This window comes from Planococcus citri, chromosome 1 (genome assembly GCF_950023065.1).
Source record: "Planococcus citri chromosome 1, ihPlaCitr1.1, whole genome shotgun sequence".
NCBI lineage: Eukaryota > Metazoa > Arthropoda > Insecta > Hemiptera > Pseudococcidae > Planococcus > Planococcus citri.
This window is the reverse complement of record NC_088677.1, coordinates 56,064,952-56,076,380: the sequence shown is the minus strand read 5'-3', so window position 1 is coordinate 56,076,380 and position 11,429 is coordinate 56,064,952. Positions and strand designations below refer to the sequence as shown.

Here is an 11,429-nt window from a genome sequence, read left to right as displayed (position 1 = left end):
GAATAATTCAACTGAAAGTAAGTACTTTCCATCAATTTACTGGATTTTAGTTGTTATAAAGTAATTATAGAGATGAAATTCATCTCAAAACCCTGTTTTTCTCCTACTCGGCTGCACAAATTGGAATAGAAAAAATTTTCGCACGTAGATGCACGGGAAATTCCAGTGGCAGGTAATACTTGAGATAGTGTATTTCAAGATGTCAATTGCCATTTTTGCTCCAAAGTGCTCCGGCGACCTCCACGGTCGATTATAGTGAAAAATGTTGGTGAATTTCGTTAAAATATTACAAATTTTTGTCTTACTAGGACTTTGACGGCTCCCCAACAGAAAATCCTTCATCCCCCACCCTTCACCCCTCCTTCACCCCCGAAAACGTACATTTTGACATATCACAAGTCATTATAGTCAAATTTTGAATTTTTCGCTGTTTTCACCCCATTCATCCCCCACCATTCACCCCTACGAAAAAAATATTGTCAAATTCGTCATCTACACCCTCAAAAACATACATTTCGACATATCACACATTATTATGGTCAAATTTTAAATTTTTCACCCCCTCCATCCCCCACCATTCACCCCTACGAAAAAAATATTGTCAGATTCGTGATCTACACCCTCGAAAACATACATTTCGACATATTTCACGTCATTATGGTCAAATTTTGAATTTTTGACCCCCTTCACCCCCCCACCCCATACCCCTACAAAAAAAATATTGTCAAATTCGTATTCTGCGACCCCAAAAACATAAGGGAGGATATCTTTTTACAATTGTGTTTGGGTTTATTGTAAGTTTTTGAATTACGCCCGTTTTGAGGGTGCTCACAGCCCACTGTGCGCAATAGAATTACAGATCTCTGTGCAATAAAAACAATTTCCAGTGTTATCAAATTTTAATTGAACAGGTGTCTGTTTCCTGATATGATTTAATTAACAATTTTGTTTGCAATAAATTGAAAATATGTCGTCACAACGTTTGAAAATCGGACAACATTTATTAATAGAAAAGTGTATAGGTCGAGGCACTTTTAGCGCTGTGTATCAAGTTGTGAATGTGAAAAGTGCAGAGAAATTCGCCTTGAAACAAGTGTTTATATCCGACATTGAAGACAAAAAAGCGAGAAATGATTGCTCCAATGAAGTTTATTTGTTACAGGTATGCGAATTGCGCAGGTATGCAATTTAATTATAAGTCGTAATTGTAAGACAACTAACCAATTCATTTATCAACTAGCGTTTAGATCACCCGAATATAATCAAGTATTTATGCTGAGAATTCGATCAAGTTAGCGGAACACTACACGTATTGTTAGAATTGGCATCCAATGGAGATTTATCGCATTTTATCGCTGATCATATTAAGAACATTAGACTCATACCGGAATCAACCATTTGGAAGTTCATTATTCAATTAAGTTCGGCTTGATCATATTAAGAACATTAGACTCATACCGGAATCAACCATTTGGAAGTTCATTATTCAATTAAGTTCGGCTATCGATTTCATGCATGCGAATAGGATAATCCATAGAGGTAACGAAAAGAAACGACAGCTTTATTAATGATGTCGAATATAATATGGTATTTTCCTAGCTGATAATATATTATGATTATGGTGTAGATTTGAAACTAGCGAATAGTGTTGGGCAAATTCGCGAATATTCTTTTTTTGCTTGCGCATGCGCAAGAATATGCGCATATTCTTGCGCATATTCCGCAGATTCTTTTCAAAAAATTAGAACATTTTGCTTAGTTTAGAGATAATAGGAAACTTTCCATGAAAAGGTTTCAAATTATTAAGGAAAATTGGAAATTTATAAAAAAAAGTAGTGGTAAAACTTGTAAATTGTGGAAAATTGTAGAAAAATCTTTAAGTTTTTTGAAAAAAGTCATGATTTTTATTTTTTTGAGAGAATATTCTCCAAGCATTTGAGAATATTCGCGAATATTCGCGAATATTCTCAGATTATGCGCATTGAGAATATTCTCAGGCCAACACTACCAGCGAATATTCTTTTATCCGAAGATGGTGACATTAAAATTTGCGATTTCGGACTTGGAAAGTGTTTCGTCGATGGGGACAGGTTGTATTCAACATCGGCCCTTGGTTCACCTTATTACATGAGTCCTGAAAGACTGCTTAGGGAAAAGTACTACTTCAATAGTGATATTTGGTCATTAGGATGTATCATTTATGAAGTAAGAATAGAAACCCTGATTTAATTTTTTCTTTCAAATCCATTATTTCAAGAATATTCTACAATTTGCACGACGTGTTACAGCTGGCAGCTTTGCAGTCACCTTTCTATGTCAGTAAATTGGACATGAATTTGCTCATTAAAAGAGTTATCTCTCGAGATTTTGCACCTGTGCCATCAGATTTATATTCTAAAGAAGTGAGTTAGTTATTATTTTTTGTTGATCTTGTGCTAGGTAGTCATTTATTCGTAATAATAGGTTGTAAGCATGTCTGACAGAATATGTACTATTTATTATAGACCTACTGACGTTCGTGTGTACTTTTTGTTTGTAGTTACATGCAGTCATCGAAACTTGTCTGACAGTTGACTGTAAAAAGAGACCTTCAGCTCATCATATATTAGGTTATGCAAATGATTTTTGTGCCCAGCATTACTAATTTAGTTGACCAGGTTTAGCTTAAATTTTTAATAGGTAAGTAATAATTTAAGATTTTATTCAAAAATTAAGAATTATTTTAAAATTTATTTTTTAACTTGTGTAAACGAAAGTGAGATAATTAGACTTTGTAATTGTTTTTGATTTACCTAAGTAGATAATATTTTTTTTTTAATGTGAATAAAACTTCAAGATGATTTGCTTCTTTTTCGTGTTCATTCACATTCTACCTACAATGGATCCATTCTCAGCGGAGCAATGGGAAATATTTAACCTAGAACCTAGTTCAATTTTGGGCCATGCCATAATCATAACTTCAACATTTTCAACTTCTCATTCAAGTTTGAAGTTGAACTTAGCAGGGAAACAAGGGTCATTGATTTCTGAGATGGAGTATAGATATCTAGAGAACTGAGAAGAGCTGTATATTACCATCTATACCCTTTTGATGCATAATAATGTTCTACATTCAAGTTCCTATATCGTGCCTATATAAATGAATCGCAATAAATCAAAATACTCGCTTTTTCTTCCTTAATTTTAGTTTGGATGAAATTATTATGAAATCATCAAATAAGTACATAGATACCTACTTTCAAAAATTCCTCTGATGGTGAATGAATGGCCAGAACCAGAATGGGAGGAGAGAAGTTGCGGTGCCTAATTAAGGCAATGAACCAATGATTGTATAGCCTAAATGTGTGTACCACCTATCACGTATAAGATTGTTATTCGATCAATTTGATTTATTTTTGAAAATTGATCACTTTCAAATTTTCAATTTTCACCAAATAAAATAAAATAAAAAATCAAAAATGCCTATGCCTATGCACCCCCTCAGAAATAAAGTCAAAAGAACTGAGATTAATAGACTTTCTATTATATTTTGATGAAGGAGGAACGACGATTATTTATGGGGAGGGGCGCCGGGTGCCGGGAATTTTTTTTATCAACGAAGTAAAAATAATAATAAACTGTACGGTAAGCAGAAGCACTAAATAATTTATTTAATAAGTAAGTACTATACTTGATTATGTCAATTACGTGTGATAGTAATGGCTAAGCATTATGTACTGTAGATGTTTCTTACTTTCTCTATTCTCTTTTCATTTCCCTTTCACTGCAGGTCCTGGCCACTTTTTGGTAACCATAAGAACGTGAACAGAAACAATCGTCAATTCATCGAGCTCAATGTTCAAGAGGATCATTTCCTTCGGTGCCTTATCAACAAGTAATTAAAAAATATTTTCAATTTTCTGGGAGTGCCAGTGTCATTATATAATTGTTATTTTAGTATCGAGTTTGAGTCAGGTTGATTTTTGATAACTGTGAGTATGTACATATAGATGATCATTCTTTGTTTCAAATACTCGATATTCTCATTATAGTTAGGTATACTTCACAATTTTACGTAAATATGTAATTCATAATCAATTCTCAAACCAATTTTTCTCAAAAAATCTAGCATCTTCAAAAATTAATGTAAAACGAACACCTTACATATGTTATTCAAATGTATTTTCGTATGTAGTTTAAATACAATACATTCTTTGATAAAAATATGATAAGATAATTCATTTTTGCTTTCAAAATTTGGAGGTTGTGTGATATTCCAACAAGTAGGTAGGTTATAGAGGTATTTAAAATTGAAACACATAGATATTTCAATTATTCTCAAAATGACAAAAATATGTATAAATATTAAAGTTTGAAATTTCAACTGTAATTGTCGCATTGACATTTAATTTTTCTTCCAACTTGTGATAGCGGCTGCGGCTGGTGACATTTTTCAATTCAAGTTAACAGCGTAAGGCAAATTTATTGTTTTTGCAAAATGAACGTGTTTACTTATGAAAAATTGTAACCCCACAGTGCACCACTGGCATTTACACTTAATGAAATTCGTTTACCTGTAGGCCTATTAATGTTTATGCTAAAATATGATTACAGAAAACACTTTCAAAGCAAGATACCCACTTCGAACGACGATGGACGAAAGCTGCAAATCAGATATTCAATTGTATGAATTCGACGATCTTCAAAAGGCATTGAAACAGAAAGATCAAGTACCACTGAACTTGGTAGATGTTAGAGAAGATGGAGAAATCAAAGAAACTGGTATGGTGCCTGGTGCCATTCACGTGCCTTGTAAGTACAATTGCTTTTTTCAAAATGATTTTAGTAGTCAGCGTACCTACCAATGCTCAATTTAATTAATCAGCATAATTATGTCTACAGTAGGACAAGTTGAGTCAGCATTGGATTCGTCGGACGAAGAATTCCAACGAAAGTATAACTTTGCTAAACCAAAACAGGATGATCCCTTGATTTTCATGTGCAAAGCGGGAAGACGAAGTTACGAAGCTGCTAAAATTGCTGTGAAGAAAGATTATTCAAAGTAAGAAATCATGTTCAATGCTCAAAAAGGAGAAATACCTATGTAAAAAAAAATAATTTTTGTTTTCAATGTTTTAGTGTTGGAAGTTATAAGCATGGTTTTCTCGAATGGGCCGAAAGAGCCAAACAGCTAGAAAATCAGTGAAGGGTTTTTTTTCTAAAAAATTAACGATGTTATTGAATACCCATTTAATCCAACTGTCTTTTGCGGAGTAAACTATATTGTGTATTTTTAGATCATACCATTAGTAGGTACCTAGGTATAACATAAATGATGTGTATTTGTTTTCTCTTCATTTTTATTTTGAATTTATTGTAATACATTTTCTTTTTTGCATCACGTTCATTTTATTATCTCATCTGTAAACTACAGTAATCAAAATTTAAAGATATAGGTAACTCAAATTAACGCCGCACGCCGCACGATTTTTAATAACGTTGCATCAGAATCGTTAAAGCAATGACTGTGAATGATAAGTATGGAATGTTATTTTTTACAAAAATATTCAGGAATACGATTCTCAATTTTCTGATATTGAATCTCAGCTAATCATGAAAATAAGATATCAGTTTGAAATCAATAGCCTCATTTCACTAGTCACGTGTACAATTTTCGTTGCGTATTTGTAAGAATTGAAAAATGTGCGAAAAAATTATTCTATTTTCCTTTTTACTAGTTTATGGAATCAATAAAATCCATTCTTCTGAAATCAGACAATTCGGTTATCGCGACTTGACAGCAATGCAAGAAACTCCTGATAAGCCTTTACATATAATAGATGTAAGAGAAAAATACGAAGTAGATGCTACTGGAATGATACCTGGCAGTATTCATTTGCCTTGTAAGTATCGTAGAGAAAAATGTCATAATACACATTACACACCTCGTCATAAGTAGGTAAATCTCCTTCTACCTCATTTCAGCAAGACAGGTTAAAGAAGCTCTAGAATCAACTCCAGAGGAGTTTCAACACAAATATAACGCTGAGAAACCAAAGCCAGAAGATAATTTGGTATTCATTTGTAAAAGTGGAGTGCGAAGTTTACAAGCATGTGAAACCGCTTTAAAATGCGGTTACAAAAAGTAAGAGATCATTACGGTACCTATAATTAGGTATTTTCATCAGAAAAGGAATTCCTTTTTTATTCTCATTATTGCAGCGCAATAAATTATGAGCGTGGATGGTTCGATTGGAAATGCAAATACTTAAAAAGCCAACCAGACAAGGGTAAAGATTACTTCACGTCACTGAATTATGTCCGTACAGTTGATTAAAAGAATTCAGCTGCTCCATATATGCTGTACATGGAATTAAATACCTGCTCATTACGATATTAGCCGCAATCTAGAGATGTTATTTATTCATTCCATTTTTCACCCATTTGAACTCTATAAACTAGAAAATACTTTACAATCATTACACCGCGTAGGTAATTGATGAATCGATTGATAAGATAAATAAACTCAATGCTAACTTATTGAAATTAAATTCAACTCAATAAATGGCAAATATCATTAGTATTTTTTTTCTAATGTAGAGTGAAATTCAGCATCTATTCGGTTCAAAAATGTTGCATAAACTGATCTGTTTTTCTATTTTAATATCGCTTGTGGCCGTTTATGCGTGGGATCCAACTTTCAAATTTACAACCCGAAAAATCCTCTATCGAACAAATCCCAAACCGCCCAAACTGATTCTATGTTATCGTTACCACACTCTTAAAAAAGCTATTCAAGAATCTTTAAGGAAAAAAGATCCGATAGAGTTGACTATCATCGATATACGTGATAGAAATGAAGTCAACCAAACTGGTACAGTGCCAACTGCCATAAATATACCAGGTAAGCTTTTTTTTTTGAAATTCGGATTCAAAAAAAGGAATCTGTTATAATTGATTAAAAAATTTGATCACTAGTTGAAGAACTTTACGGGGCTTTGAATTTAAGCATAACTGAGTTCAACGAGACGTATCATGCGGAAAAACCAAGGTGGCATAGGAAACTGGTAATAATGAGTAAACACGGACGAGAAGGTTTGGAATGTTGCGAAGAAGTATTAAAATATAATTATACGAGGTAATTAAATATCAACGTTCGTTTGCTGACAGTGGTTGTAGACGCGAAAGATACATTATTCTAAGACACATTTTTGACTTCTTAGGGTGGGAAATTATCACGACGGATGGGCAGATTGGTACAACAGAACGTGGATGGTAGGAATGAGCCTTGACTGGACATGGAATCCTGACGCGTGGACTTTACAACCGATTAACAGAAGCAACAGCGAACAAGAACAAAACGATTGATAATGATAATAATACATTTTTTTTCTTTAAAATTATAAAAATAGCTAATATAAGTATCTACAAATGTATAAATTAAAATTACTTATTTTTCGACAATTTAGTATCGATCATACCACGGAATTGAGTTAAAATACGATTTTCTCGTTTCGTTCTTTCTTCTTTACTGAACATAGCTAAAGCACGTTTTTCATCGGCAGAATAAATCTGGTTCTCTTTACGTAAACGGACAGCTTCCATACGACGATGTCTAAAAAAAAAATAACAGATTATAGGTTTCATTCCATTAAGGCCATAAAAAAGTCGGTAATTGAATTTTTCCTTACCTACTACCACTCATCACGTATCCAACAGATTCGAAGGATGCAATTTCGTTCGATGTAAGTCCAATTTCTCCTCTTCTAGGAATACGTTTACCTTCTGCAACATAGGCAGCCATCGCAGCTCCTTCACCAGGTAATAAAGCTTTACCATACTCTCTAGGAGTAAGAGTAACTTGTGGTTTTTGTACAGGTCCAACAACTTCGGTTTCTACAGTATCTGTCGCATCTACAAGAAACATGCAAGCAGTTGAATATCTATCTAAAGAACGGAAATACTGCGTAAGTTTTTTTGCATACTTGTTTTTTCAACCCAGACTTCTTCGGAACTATTATCAGAGCTGCTACTGCTACTGCTTTCACTTCGTTTGCGTTTTTTCTCTTTCTTATGCTTCTTTTTCTTTGATTTATGCTTTTTAGATTCCTATAAATATTCGCCACTTGAATTACACAATAATGAGCAACTCATTATCGAGAATTGTTTGTGAATTATTACCTTATATTTTTTGCTATCTTTCTTCTTCTTTTTCTTCTTATGATGAGAGGAACTATCGGTTTTTCTTTTTTTAGGGCTGCTTATGGACCATTCATTATCATCATTGTCACTAAACACAGAAGTAACAACATTAAAACCAAAATTATAAAACTTAAAACGGTAAATGAGAGCAGAAATCACTTACTCTTCGACATGGGTAGGGGAAAGACCCCAAACGAAAGGAACTCCATTTAGCGAAATTTTCTCTCTTTGTTTACGTCTTTCGTGAAATCTATCTTCTTTAGAATCAGAACTGAAGTTGAAACTTCTTTTTTCTCTAATTTCTCTGTATTCTTTCCTGTTTCTGTTTTCTCTATACTTATCATGAGGCCATCGCGACGGCGAAGAAGATCGAGATGGAAGTTCGGTTGAGACACTCATGACAAGATGATGGATTATTCAATAATACTAATCATTTTAACATTTTTAAATTTCAAAAATACATTTTTTACCACAATTCTTTTCTTGATTGAAATTTTTTATACAATTTTTTATTTTTTTTGATAACAGAAAAAAATAAATCAAACAACTCGAACGTTGCCAAATTTCCTAGAGGTCATGGTCAACAAATACTTGACAACGCCGAAAAATCATTATGAAAAATAAATTTAAAATTTTTATTTTTTTTAAATTTTTAATTTTCATTTTTCTGATTTTTTGAATAATAATTAATTAGAGAATTTTATTTTTTATTATTATTAATATTCTCTTACTTTCAATTTGTTTAAATATTTTTATGTAAGATGGCTATTATTATTTTTCTATAATACAATATTGCCAGTATGCCAGTTGCCACTTGCCAGATATTAATATTAGGGCCTAGGGGTGTTCGAGCGTTCTCCAGCTAGTTACAAAAACCTGCAGCAAATACAGGAATAGAAAACGTTGAAATTTTTTTACGGTTTTTTGTAAAATTGCATTATAGCTTATAGCAATCTATAGTCAATTTTGAGTCTATCATGAGCGCTCAAAACCCCTAATTTTTTACGTTTTCTGTAAATTCTGCAGCGTTCTGTAGAGCGCTCGAACACCCCTACCGTATTGTAGAAGTAGAAGTAAAGTAATTTGCAACTTGCAAGTACCTAATAAATTTACTGTAGAAATTTTATTTTAACCGAAAAAACAAGACAGAATTACAATACTACACACTCATAAATCATCATTGAATAAAACACAAAACTTTTCTACATCATTGTTTATTCTGACGAAAAAGAAAAATTAATGAAGCTTCAATACAAATACTAGTACAAGCAATGTGGATTGCAAAAATAAAACAAATAACATCAATACATCCTATGCTCGAGTAAAATCCACGTATTCAACTACGGAAATAATTATTAAAAGAGAAGTAGGTAATAGAAAAGTATTTACACCGAAACACGATTACTTTCTATACCACATTTGAACCTTATTCATCTTCTTAATCTTTTTTTGCAAAACGAAGAAACCGTACAACAATGCTTCAGCGGTTGGAGGGCAACCTACAATTCGAAAATTCAATTTAAGAATCGAAATGTGAATAAAGAAAAACACTCGCAGAAAATATTCAATACTAACCTGGTACATAGACATCAACGGGAATAATTCTATCACAGCCCCGAACAACAGAATACGAATAATGATAGTATCCTCCTCCATTTGCACAACTGCCCATCGAAATCACCCATCTAGGATGTGGCATCTAAAATATTCCCTCAATGTAATCGAGCACAATGATACATAGATCAATTTTCAATAAAATACAAAACAAACCTGGTCATAAACTCTTCTAAGAGCTGGTGCCATTTTATTAGTAACAGTACCGGCAACAATAATAACGTCGGCTTGTCTAGGACTAGCACGAAATACAATACCGTAACGGTTCATATCATACCGAGGAGCAGCGATGTGCATCATTTCTACGGCACAGCATGCTAAACCGAAAGTCAAAGGCCAAAGAGAATACTGCAAAGGAAAAAACACCACTATTATCAAATTCAATTGCCCAAAATGAATATGCGATGTAAGAAGTCACAAGAATCACTGACTTTACGGCCCCAGTTGACAACATCATCCATTTTGGCAATGACATATTCGACTAAATTCGTTCTTGGATTTATTTGAAATGGAGAATACGGGCGGTATTCTCTACTTGCCGTATCTATCAAAAAGTTTGAGATAAAAAATTAGTCAAGATTTTATAATCGGTCAGTTTTTTCTACTACAAATCAACATGACACAAATTTGAAAAATCACACATCATGAAAGGCTGATAACATACTTTCAACAACTTTGTTATCGGTATTGGCGACTTTAACTTCGGATTTCGGGCGATCACTTTGGCACGCGGTGGTAGAGCTTATTCCTTTACCCAAAACATTGAATTGTTTCAAAAATGGAGCTGAAACAGGATTATTTATAAGAGAAGTATTAAAATCACGAAAAGTGAGTATAATTTTTCGAATTAAACAATACATACAGCGTCTGATAACTAGAGCCATGATGCGTATTTAGTATTTTGAAAGAAACTGAAATGATTGAAAATCGAATCGTTTATGAGCAGTACATTTTCTTGATTGCTACTTTATATACAAATGCGACGAATGTATGAATTTAAATCAATTAATACTAAAAAACATGAGCTTTATGAGCTTTCAAAAGAAAAGAATGTCAAATTACAATGTTATTTTGACACTTATCAGTCATCACACTAAGGTACTGTAACCCGGGTATGTCAGACTCCCATTTTGTTCCTCACGAAAAAAAATTGTTGTTTTTTGATTCAGGGTTTTTATGACGGAATTTCTGGCATAGAATGAAAGTAATCATTGAATTAGAGCCATGCTGTGAATTTCACACAATTTCAAACTATTTTTAACCCAAAAATGAAGTGCTGAAAAATGACTGAAATTCAAAACAATTAAATGTATTACAATTGATACATGTAGCATACCATTGGAAAGCTCGTTCAATTCTCTTTCAAAAATGTTATTATGAAAAAGTTGTGAAAATGCACGGTTTTGAAGATATACGCGGTTAAAGTTTGCCGAATTCCCATATACTGCAATGCTAAGTTCGTCAAACCAGGAACAAAATGGCCGTCCGACATACCTGGGTTACAGTTCCCTAATCACACCAGCTTATCACAAGTTGATAGTCGAGTGAAATACTGCAAGCTGATTGGTCAAGTCAATATTACGTCATCAACAAATTGGCGCTTTTTTCATCTTTTTTTAATAAAAAATTTTAGC

At 33.0% G+C, this 11,429-nt stretch overlaps 5 protein-coding genes across 7 annotated transcripts; 3 read left to right on the top strand and 2 right to left on the bottom strand.

Moving 5' to 3' along the window:
* The first annotated feature begins 849 nt into the window (after positions 1-849).
* LOC135832977 (serine/threonine-protein kinase Nek7-like) lies at positions 850-2,840 on the top strand. Of its 3 annotated transcripts, none has more exons than XM_065346548.1 (5): positions 850-1,162; positions 1,241-1,539; positions 2,033-2,205; positions 2,289-2,402; positions 2,540-2,840. In XM_065346548.1, the coding sequence occupies exons 2-5, from the start codon at positions 1,512-1,514 to the stop codon at positions 2,642-2,644; spliced, it is 420 nt and encodes a 139-aa protein (XP_065202620.1). In that variant the 5' UTR covers positions 850-1,162; positions 1,241-1,511; the 3' UTR covers positions 2,645-2,840. The 3 variants fall into 3 exon arrangements, with proteins under 3 accessions (XP_065202620.1, XP_065202622.1, XP_065202619.1); XM_065346550.1 differs by having other exon boundaries at positions 850-1,179; XM_065346547.1 differs by lacking the exons at positions 850-1,162; positions 1,241-1,539 and having other exon boundaries at positions 1,560-2,205.
* Positions 2,841-3,441: 601 nt separating this feature from the next.
* Positions 3,442-6,341, top strand: LOC135835395 (uncharacterized). The gene is made up of 7 exons (XM_065349631.1): positions 3,442-3,657; positions 3,770-3,874; positions 4,594-4,791; positions 4,882-5,041; positions 5,680-5,882; positions 5,965-6,124; positions 6,202-6,341. The coding sequence occupies exons 2-7, from the start codon at positions 3,835-3,837 to the stop codon at positions 6,314-6,316; spliced, it is 876 nt and encodes a 291-aa protein (XP_065205703.1). The 5' UTR covers positions 3,442-3,657; positions 3,770-3,834; the 3' UTR covers positions 6,317-6,341.
* Positions 6,322-7,443, top strand: LOC135832976 (uncharacterized). Its single transcript, XM_065346546.1, has 3 exons — positions 6,322-6,883; positions 6,958-7,117; positions 7,203-7,443. The coding sequence occupies exons 1-3, from the start codon at positions 6,610-6,612 to the stop codon at positions 7,345-7,347; spliced, it is 579 nt and encodes a 192-aa protein (XP_065202618.1). The 5' UTR covers positions 6,322-6,609; the 3' UTR covers positions 7,348-7,443.
* On the bottom strand, positions 7,344-8,714 carry LOC135832973 (NKAP family protein CG6066). Its single transcript, XM_065346544.1, has 5 exons — positions 8,345-8,714; positions 8,161-8,269; positions 7,965-8,088; positions 7,671-7,893; positions 7,344-7,594 (listed from the first exon to the last, which is right to left on the bottom strand). The coding sequence occupies exons 1-5, from the start codon at positions 8,578-8,580 to the stop codon at positions 7,426-7,428; spliced, it is 861 nt and encodes a 286-aa protein (XP_065202616.1). The 5' UTR covers positions 8,581-8,714; the 3' UTR covers positions 7,344-7,425.
* A 665-nt stretch (positions 8,715-9,379) lies between these two features.
* Positions 9,380-10,892, bottom strand: LOC135832974 (NADH-quinone oxidoreductase subunit B 2-like). Its single transcript, XM_065346545.1, has 6 exons — positions 10,658-10,892; positions 10,460-10,579; positions 10,227-10,339; positions 9,952-10,143; positions 9,757-9,880; positions 9,380-9,680 (listed from the first exon to the last, which is right to left on the bottom strand). Exons 1-6 carry the CDS (start codon positions 10,677-10,679, stop codon positions 9,583-9,585), a joined length of 669 nt encoding a protein of 222 aa, XP_065202617.1. The 5' UTR covers positions 10,680-10,892; the 3' UTR covers positions 9,380-9,582.
* Positions 10,893-11,429: the final 537 nt, after the last annotated feature.

What these genes read in the sequence shown, in the direction of transcription:
- LOC135832977 (XM_065346547.1), top strand. Translation starts at nt 1,975, where the DNA reads ATGCGCATTGAGAATATTCTCAGGCCAACACTACCAGCGAATATTCTT. An exon ending in TAGGATGTATCATTTATGAA is followed by an intron (nt 2,206 to 2,288) that starts GTAAGAATAGAA and finishes GACGTGTTACAG; the next exon opens with CTGGCAGCTTTGCAGTCACC. An exon ending in CAGATTTATATTCTAAAGAA is followed by an intron (nt 2,403 to 2,539) that starts GTGAGTTAGTTA and finishes TTTTGTTTGTAG; the next exon opens with TTACATGCAGTCATCGAAAC.
- LOC135835395 (XM_065349631.1), top strand. Translation starts at nt 3,835, where the DNA reads ATGTTCAAGAGGATCATTTCCTTCGGTGCCTTATCAACAA. An exon ending in CTTCGGTGCCTTATCAACAA is followed by an intron (nt 3,875 to 4,593) that starts GTAATTAAAAAA and finishes ATATGATTACAG; the next exon opens with AAAACACTTTCAAAGCAAGA. An exon ending in TGGCAGTATTCATTTGCCTT is followed by an intron (nt 5,883 to 5,964) that starts GTAAGTATCGTA and finishes ACCTCATTTCAG; the next exon opens with CAAGACAGGTTAAAGAAGCT.
- LOC135832976 (XM_065346546.1), top strand. Translation starts at nt 6,610, where the DNA reads ATGTTGCATAAACTGATCTGTTTTTCTATTTTAATATCGCTTGTGGCC. An exon ending in AACTGCCATAAATATACCAG is followed by an intron (nt 6,884 to 6,957) that starts GTAAGCTTTTTT and finishes TTTGATCACTAG; the next exon opens with TTGAAGAACTTTACGGGGCT. An exon ending in TTAAAATATAATTATACGAG is followed by an intron (nt 7,118 to 7,202) that starts GTAATTAAATAT and finishes TTGACTTCTTAG; the next exon opens with GGTGGGAAATTATCACGACG.
- LOC135832973 (XM_065346544.1), bottom strand. Translation starts at nt 8,580, where the DNA reads ATGAGTGTCTCAACCGAACTTCCATCTCGATCTTCTTCGCCGTCGCGA. An exon ending in TCCCCTACCCATGTCGAAGA is followed by an intron (nt 8,270 to 8,344) that starts GTAAGTGATTTC and finishes TTCTGTGTTTAG; the next exon opens with TGACAATGATGATAATGAAT. An exon ending in AGTCTGGGTTGAAAAAACAA is followed by an intron (nt 7,894 to 7,964) that starts GTATGCAAAAAA and finishes TGTTTCTTGTAG; the next exon opens with ATGCGACAGATACTGTAGAA.
- LOC135832974 (XM_065346545.1), bottom strand. Translation starts at nt 10,679, where the DNA reads ATGGCTCTAGTTATCAGACGCT. An exon ending in GGCTCTAGTTATCAGACGCT is followed by an intron (nt 10,580 to 10,657) that starts GTATGTATTGTT and finishes ATCCTGTTTCAG; the next exon opens with CTCCATTTTTGAAACAATTC. An exon ending in TTAGAAGAGTTTATGACCAG is followed by an intron (nt 9,881 to 9,951) that starts GTTTGTTTTGTA and finishes GGAATATTTTAG; the next exon opens with ATGCCACATCCTAGATGGGT.